At 35.7% G+C, this 23,136-nt stretch overlaps 1 protein-coding gene across 2 annotated transcripts in view; it reads left to right on the top strand.

The window, feature by feature from the left end:
• The window catches only part of LOC113427481 (vomeronasal type-2 receptor 26-like), a 31,087-nt gene extending 11,595 nt beyond the window's left edge, over positions 1-19,492 (top strand). The window contains exons 1-3 of one of the 2 annotated variants that reach the window (XM_026690002.2): positions 15,493-15,637; positions 16,830-16,956; positions 18,461-19,492. In XM_026690002.2, the coding sequence (XP_026545787.2) occupies positions 15,563-15,637; positions 16,830-16,956; positions 18,461-19,359 (1,101 nt within the window). In that variant the 5' untranslated portion in view covers positions 15,493-15,562 and the 3' untranslated portion in view covers positions 19,360-19,492. Of the gene's footprint in view, positions 1-15,492; positions 15,638-16,829; positions 16,957-18,460 lie in introns of those variants that run through there. The other variant, XM_087948655.1, reaches the window with a different exon arrangement.
• The last annotated feature ends 3,644 nt before the right edge of the window (positions 19,493-23,136 follow it).

A 23,136-nucleotide genomic window follows, 5' to 3' on the forward strand; every position in this document is an offset into this window, starting at 1 on the left:
GCTCCTTCCTCGATCCCTATTAAGCACACCGGTGGAACTCAAGCGAGCTGGAGCCAGTGGAGCACAAACAACGCACCTTCATTTAAATCCCACACAGCTAATCAGAGAATCTTCCATGCCAGACAACGTGTCCCATTTCAAATCCCCCAGACAAGTTTCCCCGGAGCCAGTGGATAGCTGGCAGGGACAAACAAAGAGGGGGAGAGAGAGGCAAAGACTTGAGGAGAAACGGAGAGAGATAAGAGCCTGGACGAGCTGTAATTTATGAGTGTGTGATTCAGACACTTACAGAGAGACTGATTTTGAGCCATTCAATGAGCTGTGACTGGTGGGCAGTGTGATTTTAAGCTGCAGAGAAAGAGCGGAACTGACAGAGGGTGTGATTCTGAACGGCTGTTAATTATGGAGAACTGAGGTCCATTAAATCACCAAAAATCAATCACTTTGAAGCCATTTCAAACAATAAGAAACCACATGCCTTCCACATCTACCTCACCAAGATCAATCCTAGTAGAAAATCACTCCAATTCCTGCAGTGGAATTTTCCTTGGAAAGTCGAACTCTAAGAAGGAAAATAGCTACGATTAACTCTGGCATTACTACCAGATTTAGTTGGAAGTAAATGACAAATCGGATAAGTAAACCCAAGCCACGTGACTGTATTTTCTCCTACTACTCAATTTGAACAGCTTAGGAAAGTTTTTCACTGTTTCAAAAACCCTTTGAGCATCGTATTACAGTCTTGTTTACAGAGTAATAGCAATCTACTATTACAAAGAGCAACAATTTCCTCTCAGTCAACAACAGCATTAACCCTTTCCTTGCAGACTCTTAATACTAGCTCATTACTTTAATCAAACACTGATTAACTCAATACCTCAAAACTTACAACTTTTCTACCTCATCACCTATATCTACGGTTAGATAATCAATTTCTATAAAATATTTTATTAATGGTTCAATTGATTTATGGTCCTAATTGATTAGTGTGACTAGAGTGTTTAGTGCAAATAGTGTTATTACTGACTAGTTGAAAAGATCAATATGCATGTAATTTTAATCGAATAGTAAAATCAATGATTTAGTGAATTTAAATGAACAGTGTGATTAATGATTAGTGTAATTAATTGATTAGTGTTTAGAATATTTAATTGATTAGGCTGATTGTTGCCCAGAAATATTATCTGACTAGAGAGATTACTGCAATTGATGATTGATTGGTGTGATATTGTTCCATTAATTAATTTAATCAACGTACCATCTTAACAAACCTACCATGACAAGAAAAAAATCCTATGCCAAAGCACTACCTACAGAGAACATAATCCCCACCAATGATCCACAAGACTCTGCACATGCCTTAAATGCTACAAAAATCTAAAGGATAATGAAAACTCCATCAAATGTTCTCTGTGTAAGAAATACACTCATCATGACTGCTTGGGATTAACCGAGCAATTTATTCAATACCTGGAATCATCCAATGAGTTTCCATATTACTGCAATTCATGCAAACCCAAACTGGATCTGTTGGAAAGAATTGATACCATTGAAACCATAGTAGCATCCCTGGACGCATGCAAACCCAAACTGGATCTGTTGGAAAGAATTGATACCATTGAAACCATAGTAGCATCCTGGACGCCATAAAAGAAAGAATATCCAACCTTGAAAAAAAAGAAACAACGCAAAAACTTGAACTTCCAATAGCTACAAACCACATCTCTACCCAACAACCACAACCCAATCCAAAACCCAATCCACAAATAAACACAACCCAGACAAATATTGATATCCCAATCCTCATCAGAGAAGCTGTTGAGCGTGAGCGGAAGCGTCCAAGCGCCATCTTATTTGGTCTAGAGGTCACCAATAACAATGATGACATCACAACTGTCGAAACATCATCAGGGATTATCAAGCATCAACCATCTCCGCTGATGAAATACTTGACATTTCACGCATTGGCGAGAGCTCAATAACAGTGACGGCTCTGTAGCCCCACGCCTGTGCAGAGTCATTTGCAAAAATGAAACAAGCAAACGTAAATTCATTTATACTATAAACTCACTCGCCAAAACCAACACCAACCATAAGAACCTCCGTTGCCGCCTGACCTAACCATACAGCAACGTGCCCGCTCCCGTGTACTCCGCATTGAACTCAAAAACCGTCTAGACAATGGAGAGAAGGACCTGTACATTGACTACCATGCTGACTGTATCAAAAGTAAGCCACGCAACCCAATACTCAGCTTTTACCCTCAACCACAACCCTACCTCAACCGATCCACCATCACCCAAGACTAGGCACGCACGCCCCCAACTACCTCAATTCCAACTACTGCCGGCCTTAAATGCAAACTACTCAATGCAAGAAGCCTCGTGAATAAAATACCTGAATTTCTCATCCTCCTAAATATGGCTAACTTTGACATTATATTTGTCTGTGAAACATGGCTCAATGCATCTCTCCCGACTCCATTACCACAGTAAGAGACTATCATGTTTACCGATCAGATCGTGAAAATCGTCGAGGAGGTGGTGTTGCTATCTTCTATAAAAAATCCTTACATCTAAAAAATATCCAAGTTACCCAGGAGCTTGCTCTTCCTGAGACCATCATCTGTGAACTATCCTTAAATATCACAATTCGATTCTTACTATGTTACAGAGCACCTGATTATGACATCGAACATGTAAACAAGCTAAATACATTACTAACATGGGCTGCATCCTGCCCATACCCTTTTATCTTTCTTGGTGATTTCAATCTACCTCATATTGACTGGACCCTAAATGATTGTACAACTGAAATCATACACACAACCTTCTACAATGCTACTACAAATCTGGGACTGGAACAACTAGTAACCAACAACACTAGACTAAACAACTGCCTCGATCTCATCTTCTGCAATAGTTTGAATTTAATTTACGAATACAAACTAAAGAACCCTTTTCCAGTAGCGACCACAATATGATTGACTTTTGTCTCAACATACGTCCACACAAAAATCACCACAATGATGTAATTCCCAATTGTAACTTCAAAAAGGCAACTATGATCTTATACACAACGATCTCTCATCCCTTGATTGGCAATCTCTATTCACTGGATGCAATACTGTTGAAGACCATTACAACATATTTTTACTTGAAGTCAAAAGAGTCATCAAACTATATGTACCAACAACAACTCCCAAAACAAAACAAAAAAGCAGATTACCCATATCAATAAGGAAACTTCAATCCAAAAGAGATCACTCTGGCGGAAAAACAAATCTGGTCACGTTGCCAATTTCAAAAACCGATACAAAAATTTATGCCACCAGATAAAGACCGAATGCACCAATTATCACATTAAACAAGAGGAAAACCTTCTAAGCACCAATTCCACCCGTGCTTTTTACAATTTTGTAAACAACAAACTAAAAGACTCAAGGTCCATCCCTCCCTTGATAGGACCTGATGGTAAAGACTGCAACGACGACACCATTAAAGCCAACATCTTTAACACATTCTTCGGCTCAGTATTTGTAAACAGCAATGGATCATGCCCAGTATTTCCTAGCCGTACCACAGATAACAACAATGATCTAATACATATCGATTTCACAGAAGACAATGTTGAAAAAGCACTACGCAACCTAAAACCATCTCTATCTATTGGACCGGATGGAATATGTGCCTACTTCTTAAGAAAGCTATCCACTGCCATAGCCAAACCTCTAAGCATAATCTTTGAAAAATCTTTCAGAACCAGCTCCTTGCCTAACCTATGGTCACAAGCCACAGTCATCCCCATCTTCAAAAGGAGACCCAAGCCTAGTTGAAAATTACAGGCCAATCTCCTTATGCTGCGTCACCTGTAAAGTCATGGAATCAATTATTAACCAATCCATCATCCTTCACTTAGAGACAAATAACCTACTCTCCAATAAACAATTTGGTTTCAGAAAAAAACTATCCTGTAATCTGCAACTCTTACACTGCAAAAACATATGGACGACACAACTCGACCAGGGCAAAGCAATAGATGCAATCTACATAGACTTCTGTAAAGCCTTTGATTCAGTGGTACACGACAAACTACTCCTAAAAATAAAATCCTATGGTATCTCTGGACAACTGAATAACTGGATAGAAGCATTCCTGTCAAACAGACAACAAATGGTCAAAATCGGGAGCGTACTATCAAATCCAGTACCTGTCAATAGTGGTGTTCCCCAAGGCAGTGTTCTAGGACCAACTCTCTTCATACTCTACATAAACGACCTCTGTGATCATATTAAGAGCAATTGCGTTCTCTTCGCTGATGATGTAAAGCTGTTCAATACCACAGACAATACTGCTACCCTACAAAAGATCTTGACTATGTATCAGAGTGGTCAAACAAATGGCAACTTCAAATCTCAACAAATAAATGCTCTGTCTTACATATTGGCAAAAAAAATCAGAAAATAAAATACAAGCTGAATAGTCAAGATCTTGTTGATGACTCAAGCTCTGTAAAGGACCTTGGAATACTCACCTCTAATGATCTAAGTGCTAGAGCCCACTGCAACTACATAGCCAAAAGGCATTAAGAGTTGTTAACCTAATCCTACGTAGCTTTTTCTCTGGTAATATCACACTACTAACCAGAGCATACAAAACATTTGCTAGACCAATACTCGAATACAGTTCATCAGTCTGGAACCCACACTACGTATCTGATATTAGCACAATTGAGAAAGTCCAGAAATATTTCACAAGAAGAGTTCTCCACTCCTCTACTCGTTGTAGAATACCTTATGCCACCAGACTTGAAATTCTAGAACTTGAAAACCTTGAATTACGCCGTCTTCGGTCTGACTTAAGCATGGTATATAAAATCATACATTGCAATGTCCTACCTGTCAATGAATACTTCAGCTTCAACCATAACAACACAAGAGCACACAATAGATACAAACTCAAAGTAAACCGCACCAAACTTGATTGCAGGAAATACGACTTCAGCAATAGAGTGGTCAATGTCTGGAATACTCTACCCGACTCTGTAGTTTCTTCCCCAAACCCCAAAAACTTTAACCTTAGACTGTCTACTATTGACCTCACCCCTTTCCTAAGAGGTCTGTAGGGGGCGTGCATAAGCGCACCAATGTGCCTACCGTCCCTGTCCTATTGTTTCTCTTATTCTTTTATTTTTCTTATATGTACCCATTTCATGTATTCACAACTATATACATTTATACTTATTATCTTGTAAACAATTGGCAAATCAAATAAATAAATAAATAAATAAATAGAGTCGGGTAGAGTATTCCAGACATTGACCACTCTATTGCTAAAGTCGTATTTCCTGCAATCAAGTTTGGTGCGGTTAACTTTGAGTTTGTATCTATTGTGTGCTCTTGTGTTGTTATGGTTGAAGCTGAAGTATTCATTGACAGGTAGGACATTGCAATGTATGATTTTATATACCATGCTTAAATCAGACCGAAGACGGCGTAATTCAAGGTTTTCTAGTTCTAGAATTTCAAGTCTGGTGGCATAGGTATTCTACAACGAGTAGAGGAGTGGAGAACTCTTCTTGTGAAATATTTCTGGACTTTCTCAATTGTGCTAATATCAGATACGTAATGTGGGTTCCAGACTGATGAACTGTATTCGAGTATTGGTCTAGCAAATGTTTTGTATGCTCTAGTTAGTAGTGTGATATTACCAGAGAAAAAGCTACGTAGGATTAGGTTAACAACTCTTAATGCCTTTTTGGCTATGTAGTTGCAGTGGGCTCTAGCACTTAGATCATTAGAGGTGAGTATTCCAAGGTCCTTTACAGAGCTTGGGTCATCAACAAGATCTTGACTATTCAGCTTGTATTTTATTTTCTGATTTTTTTTTGCCAATATGTAAGACAGAGCATTTATTTGTTGAGATTTGAAGTTGCCATTTGTTTGACCATTCTGATACATAGTCGAGATCTTTTTGTAGGGTAGCAGTATTGTCTGTGGTATTGAACAGCTTTACATCATCAGCTAAGAGAACGCAATTGCTCTTAATATGATCACAGAGGTCGTTTATGTAGAGTATGAAGAGAGTTGGTCCTAGAACACTGCCTTGGGGAACACCACTATTGACAGGTACTGGATTTGATAGTACGCCCCGATTTTGACCATTTGTTGTCTGTTTGCCAGGAATGCTTCTATCCAGTTATTCAGTTGTCCAGAGATACCATAGGATTTTATTTTTAGGAGTAGTTTGTCGTGGTACCACTGAATCAAAGGCTTTACAGAAGTCTATGTAGATTGCGTCTATTGCTTTGCCCTGGTCGAGTTGTGTCGCTCCATATGTTTTTGCAGTGTAAGAGTTGCAGATTACAGGATAGTTTTTTTCTGAAACCAAATTGTTTATTGGAGAGTAGGTTATTTGTCTCTAAGTGGAGGATGATGGATTGGTTAATAATTGATTCCATGACTTTACAGGTGACGCAGCATAAGGAGATTGGTCTGTAATTTTCAACTAGGCTTGGGTCTCCCTTTTTGAAGATGGGGATGACTGTGGCTTGTGACCATAGGTTAGGCAAGGAGCTGGTCCTGAAAGATTTTTCAAAGATTATGCTTAGAGGTTTGGCTATGGCAGTGGATAGCTTTTTTAAGAAGTAGGCACATATTCCATCAAGTTCAATAGATAGAGATGGTTTTAGATTGCGTAGTGCTTTTTCAACATTGTCTTCTGTAAAATCGATATGTATTAGATCATTGTTGTTATCTGTGGTACGGCTAGGAAATACTGGGCATGATCCATTGCTGTTTACAAATACTGAGCTGAAGAATGTGTTAAAGATGTTGGCTTTAGTGGTGTCGTCATTGCAGTCTTTACCATCAGGTCCTATCAAGGGTGGGATAGATCTTGAGTCTTTTAGTTTGTTGTTTACAAAATTGTAAAAAGCACGGGTGGAATTGGTGCTTAGAAGGTTTTCCTCTTGTTTAATGTGATAATTGATGCATTCGGTCTTTATCTGGTGGCATAAATTTTTGTATTGGCTTTTGAAATTGGCAACGTGACCAGATTTGTTTTTCCGCCAGAGTGATCTCTTTTTGGATTGAAGTTTCCTTATTGTTATGGGTAATTTGCTTTTTTGTTTTGTTTTGGGAGTTGTTGTTGGTACATATAGTTTGATGACTCTTTTGACTTCAAGTAAAAATATGTTGTAATGGTCTTCAACAGTATTGCATCCAGTGAATAGAGATTGCCAATCAAGGGATGAGAGATCGTTGTCTATAAGATCATAGTTGCCTTTTTGAAGTTACAATTGGGATTACATCATTGTGGTGATTTTTGTGTGGGCGTATGTTGAGACAAAAGTCAATCATATTGTGGTCACTGCTGGAAAAGGGTTCTTTAGTTTGTATTCCATAAATTAAATTCAAACTATTGCAGAAGATGAGATCGAGGCAGTTGTTTAGTCTAGTGTTGTTGGTTACTAGTTGTTCCAGTCCCAGATTTGTAATAGCATTGTAGAAGGTTGTGTGTATGATTTCAGTTGTACATTCATTTAGGGTCCAGTCAATATGAGGTAGATTGAAATCACCAAGAAAGATAAAAGGGTATGGGCAGGATGCAGCCCATGTTAGTAATGTATTTAGCTTGTTTACATGTTCGATGTCATAATCAGGTGCTCTGTAACATAGTAAGAATCGAATTGTGATATTTAAGGATAGTTCACAGATGATGGTCTCAGGAAGAGCAAGCTCCTGGGTAACTTGGATATTTTTAGATGTAAGGACTTTTTATAGAAGATAGCAACACCACCTCCTCTACAATTTCACGATCTGATCGGTAAACATGATAGTCCCTTACTGTGGTAATGGAGTCAGGAGAGATGCACTGAGCCATGTTTCACAGACAAATATAATGTCGAATTTAGCCATATTTAGTAGGAGGAAAAATTCAGGTATTTTATTCACGAGGCTTCTTGCATTGAGTAGTTTGCATTTAAGGCCAGTAGTAGTTGGAATTGAGGTAGTTAGGGGCGTGCATGCCTAGTCTTGGGTGATGGTGGATCGGTTGAGGTAGGGTTGTGGTTGAGGGTTAAAGCTGAGTTGCGGGTTGTGTGGCTTACTTTTGATACAGTCAGCATGGTAGTCAATGTACAGGTCCTTCTCTCCATTGTCTAGACATTTTTTGAGTTCAGTGCGGAGTACACGGGAGCGGGCACGTTACTCTGAAAGTTCATGACTTTGCAGATGAAAATAAAACTTTCCTAACACCCCTTTCCTTGAAATGTTTTTTTTCTGCATTCTATTGATTTCTAACTCATTGGCTCATTTACTACTAATGTCCTTTGTTGTTCTAGTCCCCTGATATGTGATGTACAGGGGAGAAAAAGCTTCAAGTATCACAGAGAAATTGAAATGTAATGACAGTTCTTCCGGGCATCTGTAATTATCCAAACTACTGTTATTAATTTTTCTGTTGCTAACATTGCTTTGGCAAACTTATAACCAACAAGGACTGAGATGCTTTGAAAAATATAAGTATTAGCTGGACCTCCTCATCTATAGCTTGAGAGTAAAAACAGATGAAATCCTGTCAGGTTTATTCCAAATAAGGTGAATTCAAGGTTTCAGAATATTTGTGAATAGTGTGATAGTGGGGTAGTCAGGCTCCAAAAAAATAATATATTTTTGGATATTCTTAATAATTAGTAGACAAATTCTGCTGTAGATATACATCAGGCATAATGATTATGATCATTTTTCTCTTACTTTTATCTCATATGATTTGGAAATGTGACATGGAAAAATGCATTATTGGTGATCCTCTCCCTATTTCTCACAACTATTTCCAACCTGGTGATTTCATCATTGGTGGCATTACTTCTCTTATGTTCATGCCTACAGAACTAGAAAGCTTCTTGGAAGATCCCCATCTTTCATTTAATGGTGAAGTCATGTAAGTGTATCACCTCACCATGTGGGGCAAGAGATTTCAGATTATATCTGTATTTGTGAAATCTGAAGCAGACTAAAACTAATTAGAATGACAAAAGCATATTATTTGTCTAGTTCAAATATTTCATCCTATTTAATTTCTATGGGATACTTAAAGGAATTAGAAAGAACTACTTCAATTTACTAACTGAGTATTAGAGGATCATGACAATATGTCACAGAAATCCTGTTGTTCAGTGAACCAACATTTTTAGCAGGAAAAAAATAAAATAAAAGGATCTTCAAAGAATCCGTATTTCTACAGAAATATCTCTAGAATATGTAGAATATTTTTAGGTGCCTTTTTACTGTTGTAATTATGAGTTCCTTTTTAGATGCACTGATTTGTTCATAGAATATATATTCTTTTTTATCAATAAAGTCAGAAATCCATATTTTTTATTTTTATTTTTATTTATTTTTATTTGTCAATCGCTTACAAAATAGTAGGTATAAGTACTTATAAGTAAGTATAAACATGAGTAAGAATACAGAAAATAGGCACGATTAAATGGGGACAATAGGACAGGTAAGAATAGAATAGAGTAGAGTACAATAGGGTAGAATAGAATAGAATAGAATAGAATAGAATAGAATAGAATAGAATAGAATAGAATAGAATAGAATAGAATAGAATAGAATTCTTTATTGGCCAAGTGTGATTGGACATACAAGAAATTTGCCTTGGTGCATATGCTTTCAGTGTATGTAAAAGAAAAGATACATTCATTGAGAGTCGAGAATTATAATGTACAACACTTGATAATAGTCATAGGGTATAATAAGCAATCAAATCATTTATTTATTTATTTGATTTGTCAATCGCTTACAAAATAATAGGTATAAGTATAAACATGAGTAAGAATACAGAAAACAGGTACAATTAAATGGGGACAATAGGACAGGGATGGAAGGCATGATGGTGCACTTATGCATGCCCCTTAAAGACTTCTTAGGAATGGGGTGAGGTCAATAGTGGATAGTTTGAGGTTAAAGGAGTGGGGGTTTGAAGATGTAACTACAGAGTCAGGTAGTGCATTCCAGGCATTGACCACTCTGTTGCTGAAGTCATACTTTCTACAATCAAGTTTGGAGCGGTTAACATTGAGTTTGTATCTATTGTGTGCTCTTGTATTGTTGTGGTTGAAGCTGAAGTAGTCATTGACAGGTAGGACATTGTAGCAGATAATTTTGTGTACTACGCTTAAGTACAACCATAGGTGGCATAGTTCAAGATTGTCCAAGCCCAAAATTTCAAGTCTGGATATATAGGGTGTTCTGTTGTGAGCAGAGGAGTGTAGTATTCTTCTCATGAAATACTTCTGGACTCACTCAATTGTATTAATGTCTGATATACAGTGCAGATTCCAGGAAGGTGAGCTGTATTCGAGTATTGGTCTAGCAAAGGTTTGTATTCCCTAGTTAGCAATTCAATATTTCCAGAGGAAAGCTTTGTAAGGTTAAATTTACAACTCAATGCCTTTTTGGCAATGCTGTTACAGTGAGCTCTGGTACTTAGGTCATTAGATATGAGTACTTCTGGGTCCTTGACAGAATGAGAGTCATCAATGAGGTCATAACTGCCTAGTTTGTATTTGGTGTGCTGATATTTTTTACCAATGTGTAGGACAGAGAATTTGTTGGTCGAGATTTGGAGTTGCCAATTGTTTGACCATTCAGACACATAATCAAGGTCACTTTGAAGAGCAGTAGCATTGTCGGTGGTGTTGAATAGTTTTACATCATCCGCAAAGAGGACGCAGTTGCTTATAAGAAGATTGCAAAGGTCATTTATATAGAGTATAAAGAGTGTGGATCCTAGAACACTGCCTTAGGGGACACAGCTCTTAACTGGAGCAGGGTTTGATAAAGGACTCCCTATTTTTACTATTTGTTGCCTGTTTGACAGGAATGCAGTAATCTACTTATGAAGGGATCCGGAAATGCCATAAGAGTTTAGTTTTAACAGTAGTTTGTCATGTACCACTGAATCAAAGGCATTGCAGAAGTCTATGTAAATTGTATCTATTGCTTTACCCTGGTCGAGTAGTCCATATGTTTTTGTAGTGTAGGAGTTGTAGGTTGCAGAACAATTTTTTCCTGAAACCAAATTGTTTTTTGGAAAGTAGGTTGTTTAACTCTAAGTGGAGGGTGATGAATTGGTTAATGATTGATTCTATGACTTTGCATGTGTCACAATATAGTGAGATTGGTCTGTAGTTTTCAACCAGGCTGGGGTCACCTTTTTTGAAGATGGGGTGACCGTAGCTAAGGACCATAGGTTCGGTAAGGAACTGGTTCTGAATCATATACCATATATAATGTTTAGGGATTCTGCTATGGCAGAGGAGAGCTTTTTTAAGAAGTATGCACATAATCCATCGGGGCCAATAGATAGGGATGGTTTTAGATTATGTAAAGCCTTTTCTACATTTTCTTTTGTAAAGTCAATATGTAGTAGATCATTGCAGTTAGTTGTGGTACGACTGGGAAATGTAGGGCATAAGCCATTGCTGTTAACAAAGACTGAGCTGAAAAATGTGTTGAAGAGGTTGGCCTTAACAGCTTCATCGCTGCAGTCTTTCCCATTTGGTCCCTCTAGAGGGGGGATGGTTCTTGAGTCTTTAAGTTTTGTGTTTACAAAATTGTAGAAGGCACGGGTAGATTTTGTAGGTAGGAAGTTTTCCTCCTGTTTGCAGTAATAATTTGTGCATTCTGCCATTATCTGTCAGCATAAGGTGTTGTATCTGTTTTTTAAGTTTGCTACATAGCTGGTTTTGTTTTTATGCCATAGTGATTTTTTTTTATTGTAGTTTTCTTATTGTTATGGGTAATTTTTTTTTTTGTATTTAGGGTTATTAATGGTACATATAGTTTTATGACTCTTTCAAGTTCAAGTAAGAATGCATTATAATGGTCTTCTGTAGTATTACAGTTAGAGAACAGAATGTGCCAATCAAGAGATGTTAGGTCGGCATCTATGAGATCATAGTTGGCTTTTTTGAAATTGTATTTTGGAGATCCATCATTATGATCTTCTTTGTGAGGGCATAAATTGAGACAAAAGTCAATCATACTCTGGTCACTGTTTGAAAAGTAAGTCAGATTATGAAAAAAAAAAAAAGTATTGTCAGAAGCTATATTTTCTGTTCAGAAAGTATACAAAGTTAAAGCATATTAGGCCAAACCTTGGACATAATACATGACACATGGATTATAGATTTCAAAAACAAAACATTTGGATGAAGCATATATGTGTTGCAATGTTTTCATTAAGTGTAAGAAGTTACTTTTATAACCTATAATTGTTATTCCAGAGTCCAAACTAAGTTTTATCAGCATATTTTGGCTTTAATATTTGCTGTGAAAAAGATCAATGAAAACCATCAGATCTTGCCCAATATAACTTTGGGCATCAATATTTTTGATAATTATGGTAGAAAGTGGATTTATCATGCTACAATAGAACTTTTTTCATCTCTGAAGAGAATGGTCCCCAATTATAAGTGTGGAATTAAGAACAACTTGGTCTCAGTCATTGGGGCTCTTTATTCTGAAATCTCCATTGATATGGCAGATATCTTGAGGATCTACAAACTTCCACAAGTAAGTTCTGTTGTGAGCTGTGACATCTTATGAAGGCATCATAATTTTAACGAACTTTTTACATCTGTGCAGTTTGGAAACATAGTATTGTGTGTTTTACATGTGCTTAGTTTGCATTAATGAATAAACTGCATAAAGAAATGTAATGTACATTATGTACCAACTTGAAATTCAAGCATGTCTCTAAAACATAGTATCATCAATAACACATATGTTATATAAGTATAGAAAACAATATTTTTGTTTTAAAAAGGCTACTAAAATAAGTTTTGACAGAAACTGAAATTTGCTAGATAGCTATGGATTACCTCCCAAAATAAAACAGCTTTGATATGGCTGCTATTTTATTTTATTTTTTTCATTTCGTCCCCTTCTCTAAGTTCCTAATGATTTCCTAATTCCTGTAGTTTATATATGGGTCACACCCAGAGATGCTGGATCAAAGTGAGTCATATTCCTTCTACCAAATGGTCCCAGATGAAAATATGATATACCAAGGACTTCTTCAGCTGTTTGCTCATTTCAAGTGGACTTGGGTTGGGATCCTTGTGAGAGAAGATGATGATGGAAGATTTGTTAGGATGGCCTTTTCAACTTTTCCTCTTCATGGCATTTGTATTGCCTTTTTTAAAAGAATGAAACCATTTTATATCAGTACATTATTCAAGGAACTGGCCTGGCTAGTAAAAACATTTTATGTTTCTATGAACAGTAAAGCCAATGCAGTAATAGTCTATGAAAAAACACTTATGCTTCTAAGGTTGTTATTACATCTTCCTAAAATGGAAGATTTGTCTATGGAGCCAAAAGGTAAAGTGTGGATCATACCCTCCCAAATGGATCTTGCATCAGTGTTTTACCAAAGGAGCTGGGATATTCAAGATATCCATGGTTCCCTGTCCTTTTCACTTCACTCCAATGAAATTCCAGACTTTCAGCACTTTGTTCAGGCAAGGGACCATTTCTCATCAAAAGAAGATGGCTTTATCAAAGATGTATGGGTACACGCATTTGACTGTTCCTTTCCCAGTCCTTTGGTGAATGACAAAGATAATGGCATTTGCACACTGACAGAGAAATTGGAGAATGTTCCAGGTGCTTTTTATGAAATGAGCATGACTGGACACAGTTATAATATATACAATGCAGTTTATGCTATAGCTCATGCTTTACATGACATGCAGATTGAAAACACACACAATAGAATGCTTAATGGTGGGAAACTGAGTGTTCAGGAACAACAGCCATGGCAGGTACTAAACATTTCATATATATAAAACCAGCATGCATATACAATCTACTATTTTTTCAAACAAATCAGAGTAAACCAAAATAATGAAGGGATGAGCTATAATAGAAATGGGAGATAGTGGTAAATTTAGTTTACCTCCACAGTATTATTCTATAAACTTTCTGTCCTTAAAACCATCTTAGCTTACACCCATACATTCCTCTGTTCATGAATTCCCCTTTCTCTTTTTCCATTCATTCCTTAATAAACTTTTTCTCTAATTCAGTTTTCCTTTGTTCTCAATGGTTCAACTTATCTCTATTTTCATCTCTTTACTTCTATTTAATCCATGTTCATTTGGATCCTTCTTTCTTGACTCTTTCATGTGTTTCAGCAAACACATTCAACTCCCTGTTCTATTTAAGTACCAAGGATGCTCTTACACACAGATACTTTGTTTCTTTCAATAAATATTATGACTCCATATTACCCTCTGCTTTCCTAATAGCATTTTATCTTTAAGGGTTTTTTTTGTCAAATTTTTATTTTTGTATTTTTTTTTTACTAAATTCAACTATCTGCTCTATTTGTTCACCATTTATACATGACTTGTATACAGTTGTTCATGCCATTTCACCAGTCAACCACATATTTTGTGGCCTTTGTTACACCATTTTTCAGATTCCTATTCTGTTTGCATTTTACAATTTAAATGCCAAGTGCAGGAAATGAGGAATCTGGAAAGTTCAAAAGAATATAGATTTAATGTATGGTACAGCTCTCTACAAGAATCTGAACTACCAATGGTGAAAGCAAATATGTGATAGATAAGAGGCAATGGAATTCAAGGTGGACTGGATATAGATCTCTTGTGGGTATGAAGGGACTTGAGACTGATGGCACATTTGACCCCTCACTTGGGCTCAACCTGACCATGTTCTATATCACCCACCCCTTCATCTTGGCCTCCCTCTTCTTCCATGGGTTCTTTGATGCTGGTTTCCCCCTACTGCATCAATTCTTTGAAGTTCCAGTTGTTGTAAAAGTTCCAGTTGTCATTGTCCACTTGGCAAAAATAAGAACAAAATTGACTCTTAAGAGACTCATATATTTTAAAAACCAAGGATAATCCTACATACTCTGATTTCAGACTGATTGCTTTTTGTTCAGTTTTTAAATAATTTTGACTACTGATAGTAATATTTGCTAGATAAGAAATATGGTTTTGCCATATGACAGGAAATTATACTTTTTTTCTTTTAGCCACTCAACGCAGTTGGCTTAACAGTTTTATAGTTTATATTGTTTTTAGATAGCATTTTTTAGCATGAAAAATTTTTGAATCATTTAAAATTACATTGAATTCTTTTAAATTACATTGGGACGTAAAGATGGTGGTTGCTTCTGTAGGAAAATTAGTTTGTCAGTGTGTACTGAAATTAAATAATGGGATTGAAGGAATGCATCAAATGCTGAGGACAAATAAAACATCTGCAAAAGTTGTAGCTGTTGTGAATGAATTATGCAACTGATTGCAAAAATAGCATAATTCCTGATTCTATTTTCTTACTGTTTGTATATTCACTGATATTCAGCTCCACCAGTTTCTGAAAGAGATCTCTTTTAATAACAGTGCTGGGGATAGAATTCAATTCGATGAGAGGAGGGAATTGATAGTTGGATTTGATATTATAAACTGGATCACATTCCCAAATCAATCCTTCAATAGAGTGAAAGTGGGGAAGATGGATCCCTGGGTTCAAGAGAAAAAAATAACTATTCATGATGAAACCATCACCTGGCACAACTCTTTCAACCAAGTAGGTTCTAATTTTTTATTTATTTTTTTTTGCTTGCATGACTGGGATGATAACCAAAAAAATAACTGTATATCATTTAACATAGAAACAATGTCATTTAACATAGAAATAATTTTATATAAATTATTTCAACAAATAAGGTCTTGGCTTTTACAGTATTTATAACACTGGCTATTTGAAATAACATTCAGAGAGGGGTATTTTAGAAATAAAGCATTAAAACATCTAAAAGAAAACACTCTTGATTATTTATTTGGAACAAAATATACTAAGAATTTAAAAAGGAGATCACAGATTGGTAAATGAGTTGATCCAGATTCAATGTCAAGCATACTTGATGAAGACCCTTATAATATTGACATGTTGGCTCCTGACCACCTGGCAGTTAAAAAGCATGCAAAGCAAGTAGACAAATAGGTACCACTTCAATGGGAAACAGCATTTTGTGTACCTTGACATATAGTCATGCTTATATCCCTGCCCTGTATCCCTACCTTTATATTCCTACTCTGTAAGAATTAAAATTTTAATCTGGCAGGAAAGAACAATCATGATCCGAATGAGCATGTGCCCATCCAGATTTCAGGGATTGCATGAAATCCCAGGGCAGTATAAGAAGAAACTGTAATAAATGTAATAAATTCTTTTGCAGACATTGTTCCAAAAGTAATTGATTGTGATGTTTCATACCTGAACTTGGGCTCATGAGACAGTTTGCAATTGAATTTTCATTCAAAGTTTGCATTTTTTAAATATAATTCCCTCCTTTATCTCTATCATTGTCATATGTATGACACCCTCTTGTAAAGGCTTTCATTGTATACTAGCATTATTTTTTTAAAAAATAAACCTATACAATATAGGTGACAAGAAAAAAATACTTACATTATTATGAATCCCACTGAATTAACTTCATCATCATTTAAGCCTAATATATTTCTCAGTTCAGAAGAGTACAGAAAATAGCCACAAGGGTAATTAGGGGGCAGGTGGCTAAAACATATGAAGAATGGTTGCTAGAATTGAATACATCTAATCTAGTGAAAAGAAGAACTAGGAGTGACATGATAGTAGTTTTCTGATAATTATCACCTTAATTTGAGAAGTATCAATTAATCAAGATATTTAAACTCTTTTTTCAAATACCAGATTGAATGCTAACATTTTCCTTCTTACTTTACTTACTGGGTAGACCTTACCTGTTTCAGTTTGCACTGAGAGCTGCCTTCCTGGTTATTTCAAGAAACAACAGAAGGGGAAGCCATTTTGCTGCTATGATTGTTTTCCATGTCCTGAAGAAAAAATTTCAAGCCAGAAGGGTAAGAAACATTATAAGCAGAGCTTATTTTAAGGTGGTAAAACCACATCAGAATATACTGTAGCCTATGTAGTAGAGTACTGTACATATCATAGTAAAAAACATTTACTTGTTCCGTTTAGATTTTAGTATAAATGTTTCTATATCTTAAAAATGGTCTTGATCTGGTTTTATATAATTCAAGTATTTACATGATTTGATCAAAATAATCCTAATGCTTTCAGTTTCTCTCTCTTTCCTTTCCTTAACTGTGTATCAAATTATCCATTACCAGTATAAGACCTGTTGTACTTGTGACTATGCACATTTATTTATTTTTACCCTAGCACATCTTTATTTTATTCTATTGTATTAATTTATAAAATTATGTCAACTGTCTTATACAAGAATATTTTGTGGCTCAAAGTAATGTTAAGTAAAAAAAAAAGCAATTTTTTAAAATTTTAATTTAATTTTATTTATTTTATTTATTTTGATTTGTCAATTGCTTACATGATTATAGGTATAAGTATATACATATTTATGAATACATGAAATGGGTACATATAAGAAAAATAAAAGAAATTATCCCCAGAACAGCATCACATCTTCAAAACACAGTGATGGAATGTCACAGACGCTCCTTGGTAACTACATTAATTGAGCTCACTTCTAATCAAAGCATGATTGAAGAGAAAATTCATAAAATTGAAAGAATGAGCTGATAGCAAAATAGTCCACTGTATGATTTTGTGATATTATTTTCAATAAAACTATCTAGAAAATCATACTGAATTCTGCCCATATAAATCATGACAAAAGAAATAAATACTTAGATAAAATGTAAGGAGCAAAATAAAAACCATGAAAAAAAGTCTGTTAAAAGAAAGAAAATCACATTCTAACTTTTCCTTATTAAGTCATAAATGCAACAGTAGAAAGTGAATTGGACAATAGAAGTTTGGATACCAAGGTGCATAATAATACCAGTGTCACTTTCTAAAAAGCATTTGTCATGTATATTTGTTGATAATGTATGTGTAGGAGAAGAGCAGGCAGATAGGAGGGTGGAGTTCAACATGTCATCAGTTTGAACTCATTGCATTGTCATAAGAAACCCAAGTCTTACTCTCCTTCAATTCTGTTGAAAATTATTTAGCATCAATTTACCCTGACCATTAGTTGACCAGATTCTTCTGTACAGGTTGCAGTAATAAACTCTTCTGTTGTTTGAATCTAATGAATGATCCTGATTATCTGCAACTGACAGCATATATTTCTATCATAATTATTTTTCTGTTGTGTTTCTTTTTTCTGTTCCTGTTATTATTTTAAAAGCAATAAAATAAATACATAAAATAATTATATAATACAAAATGGATTTTGTTGATAATGTATCTACTTCTATCATGATAACCTTTCCATTTTTCTCTTTTGTTATTATTTTACAATAAATAAATGAATAAAACTAATAATAAAATAACTATAGAAAATAATCATAGAAAAATTATATACTTATATTCCAGACATGCACATTTGTTCTAAATGTCCAGAAGACCGATATCCAAGCAAGGACAAAGATTCATGTCTTCCCAAGAAAATATCTTTCTTGTCCTATGAAGAACCAATAGGAATAAGTCTAATCGTTCTGGCACTTTTTTTTTCTTTCTGCACACTTGTGGTGCTAGCAACATTTTTGAAGTATCACCATACTCCCATTGTCAAGGCCAATAACCGAAATCTCAGTTATATTCTACTCATCTCCCTCCTCCTCTGCTTTCTTTGTTCACTGCAGTTCCTTGCTGCACCTGGAAATCTAATATGTCTCCTCCGACAAGTTAGCTTTGGCATCATCTTCTCAGTGGCTGTGTCTTCTGTGCTGGCAAAAACCATCACTGTAGTTCTGGCTTTCATGGCCACCAAGCCAGGATCCAGGATAAGAAAATGGGTGGGAAGAGGACTGGCCACCTCCATTGTTTTTTCTGGTTCGTTTGTTCAAGCTGGTATCTGTACAGTGTGGTTGTTCATATTTCCCCCTTTCCCTGATATTGACACCCATTCGGAAATTGAGGAAATGATACTGCAATGCAATGAAGGATCAGATATTATATTCTACTGTGTCCTGGGCTACCTGGGCTTACTGGCAATGGCCAGTTTCACTGTAGCATTTTTCTCAAGGAATCTCCCCAGCAGTTTCAATGAGGCCAAATGTCTCACATTTAGCATGCTAATCTTCTGCAGTGTGTGGATCTCTTTTGTTCCATCCTATCTTAGCACCAAAGGCAAATACATGGTAGCTGTGGAGGTTTTCTCCATTTTGGCCTCTAGCATTGGATTGCTGGGCTGCATATATTTCCCAAAATGTTATGTAATCATTTTTAGGCCAGACCTAAACAACAGAGAACAACTCATTAAGAGAAAATAATAATAATAACAATATTAAGAATAATAACAACAAGAGCAATTTATCAGACTTGAATACCATGGTTCTGCAAAAACTACCCTACTTGGAACAACTTCTATTGTCCAATGCTACCTGAACAGTTCCTAGGTCTTTGGTTATGACTCAAGCTGTTGAGCTATCAACCAGCCCCAAAGGCTGTGAATCTCACTAAAGATTAAATAATAATAATAATAATAATAATAATAATAATAATAATAATAATAATAATAATAATAAGAACAAGAACAAGAACAAGAACAAGAAGAAGAAGAAGAAGAACAAGAACAAGAACAACAAGAACAAGAACAACAACAACAACAACAACAACAACAATAGTGGTAGTAGTAAATAACACACAAAACTCATCTTTTTAATATTTCTGTTTTATTGACCCTCCTTTGAAATTACAATTATTTTCATAATTTATATTTATTCCTTATGAATAATTTTATCAGGTGAAGAATGAGTGGATTATTTTTAAAACCAGAATTATCCCATTTTAGAATATATATATACAGTGCATTCAGAAAGTATTCCGACCACCTTCACTTTTGTCAATTTTGTTATGCTGCAGCCTGATTCTACAATTGTTGAAATTCATTTTTTTCTCATTAATCTACATTCAGTATCCCATTAGGAGAAAGTGAAAACAGAATTTTAAAAATATCTGTAAATTTATTAAAAAGAAAATACTGAAATATCATGTTGGTGTTATATCTTCCTAAAATGTCAATCCTTTACATTTACTCCTATTTAATTCCTGGTGGAATTTAACAGCCAAGACTTGCCAGCAAGCCAGAAAACAGCTCCATTCCTCAGCAAACTCTCAATTCAAAAGTACTCGGAGATCTCCAATTCCTCTCATCCTTGACCAGCATGCCAGTAAAGAACTCATTCCTCGGTGGGCACTAAGTTTAGGAGCACTCTATTCAAAAGTGCTCAACGATCTGCGACTTGACCCATCCTTACTAGAAGGTAAGGCAGTGGGGCTCGCCAGTACTGGGGGGCTCAACGATCATCCTTGCAGGGCAGTGTGATGGTGAGATTCATCCCATCCTTGCAGGGCGGTGAGCACCGGGAGCTGTGAGTTGGTCTTCAGACGTTTGCAGCCAGGGTGTGAAACAGACTGCTTCCCCCCACTGCCTCTCCTTCCCTCTTCCCTCTTCACCCAATTGCTAATCCAGACTTCCTCTTTAAAAGGAAAGTAACTTTGGACTTTCAATAAGTAGGGAAGTATTGTTATAACTGAACTCCTGTGAAGATTGGAAGCAACTTTATTTCCTGTGATAGAAGCAGAAGTATTTTGAAGCCAGGAGCAAATGCTCAATAGAAATCTGAGTCTACATAGTAAAAATATAAACTGTTCAAATTGCCAGTGCAAGGCTATCTTTCTTTCTCTTTCTCTTAAAAGCAACAAACTTTGAAAGTGTATTTAAATTAACTAGGAGGGGGCCAGAAATCACATTCATCTAGGAAAAACAAAACAAAAAGTTTCTTGTTGCCTCCCAGTGAATTGTTCTGTTTATCTCTGCTGAAGAAAGAGCCAGAGATCCCCACTTCAACATCTTTGCATCTTTACTATCTCAAAAACTCAATCTACAAAACAAGAAAGAGAGTTGCTCATTGATTGTTTTCAAACAGCCCAGGAAAGGAGACCTCCTGCCAGTTTATCAAGGGTTATAAACCCATTCTCAGATATCAGCAACAGCTAAGCAAAACAAAGCAAAGCATTAACCCTTTACTTACCAACTCTCAGTACTACTTCATACTACTTCATTACTTTCATTATCTCCAAAAAAATAATTTGTTTAAAATAATTAATTTTTATGAAATGATCAATTGATTTATTGTTTTTATTCCTTAGTATGATTGAGTGTTTCATGCATAGAGTGTAATTACTGAATATCTGATTAGTAAAATCAGTGATTTAGTGAATTTAATTGACCAGTGTGTTTAGTAATTACTATAATAAATTAGGCTGTTTGTTGCTTAGGAAAATTTGAGTGATTTGAATAACCAATTGATTTATGGATTGATTTTTTAGTAATAAGCAACCTTACTTTTGATTTGTTCTCTAACATATCAATTAACATTTATTAATTACCAACATCCATTAAGTAACTGTCCACCTATCACATTAACTAGCTATTGTAATTGATTACTGTAATATTGCCATTGACCATGCCAGCCAAAAACTATGTTTTTAGTAATTACTATAATAAATTAGGCTGTTTGTTGCTTAGGAACATTATTTGATTAGAGTGATTTGAATAACCAATTGATTTATGGATTGGTTTTTTAGTAATAAGCAACCTTACTTTTGATTTGTTCTCTAACATATCAATTAACATTTATTAATTACCAACATTCATTAAGTAACTGTCCACCTATCACATTAATTAGCTATTGTAATTGATTACTGTACTATTGCCATTGACCATGCCAGCCAAAAACTCCAAACCAAAAAAAAAAAATCTCTACCAATGACTTCCCAGACTCCTGCACATGTTTCAAATGTCCTGAAACCATCAATGAAAGCGAAATCTACATCAAATGCCACCTATGCAACACCTATGCTTAAATGCAAACAAAAGCCTAGCTGATATGGTTAAAAATTCAGATACATTCTTTTATCTATGTCCATCATGCTCTCCTAAGCTAAACAAACTGAGTACCCTACCTGACAAAGTTGAATTCAATAGAATTCACTCAATAGAAGAACGCTTAGCAACATGTTTTGAAACAACCATACAAGGAAGCCTAATTTCTCTTGGAAAAAAATAATACAGCACAGATAAGTGAGTACCTATCAGCTCAAAATCAAATCCCACAACAACCACAACCACTACCTCAATTACAATCACAACTACAACCAAAAATAACCACCAAACCACAGCCACAAATAATTACTATCCCTTCAAATAATTCCACAAATAATATCTCCTTACTCATCAGAGACACCATGGAACTTGAACAGAAACATCCAAATGCCATCTTATTTGGTCTCGAAGACACCAATGAATCAGATGACATCACCAAAGTTCGTGATATCATAAGCAACTCTAATACAACAAACATCTCTCCTGAAGATATCATTGAAATAACCAGAGATGGCCATGCATACAAATACAATGATGGCTCTGTGGCCCCAAGATTTTGTAGAGTTGTATGCAAAAATGAGTCCAGCAAACGCATATTCATTCATACAATAAATGCCATTGCAAAAACCAATCCCAACCACAAAAAACTTCACTCAAGACCAGACTTATCCATACTGCAAAGAATCCGTTCCCATGAACTCTGTGCAGAACTCAAACACCATCTAGACAATGGAGAAAAGGACCTATACATTGACTACAGAGCTGATTGCATCAAAAGAAAGTCAGACAACCCACAACTCTGCATCCAACCCCATCCCATCCAATCCAACATCACTCAAAACTAGGCATGCATGCTCCTAACTACCTCTATTCCATCCACAACTGAGCTTAAATGCAAGCTACAAGAAGCCTTGTAAATAAATACCTGAATTTCTCCTCTTACTAAATACGGCTAAATTTGACATTATATTTGTCTGTGAAACATGGCTCAATGTATCTCTCCCTGACTCCATTACCACAGTAAGAGACTATCATGTTTACTGATCAGATCGTGAAATCCGTAGAGGAGGTGGTGTTGCTATCTTCAATAAAAAGTCACTACATCTAAAAAACATCCAAGTTACCCAGGAACTTGCTCTTCCTGAGACCATCGTGAACT

This window comes from Notechis scutatus, unplaced genomic scaffold, assembly GCF_049901735.1.
Source record: "Notechis scutatus isolate UNSWTSFEM ecotype Mainland unplaced genomic scaffold, rNotScu1.2 NSCUCTG33, whole genome shotgun sequence".
Classification (NCBI taxonomy): domain Eukaryota; kingdom Metazoa; phylum Chordata; class Lepidosauria; order Squamata; family Elapidae; genus Notechis; species Notechis scutatus.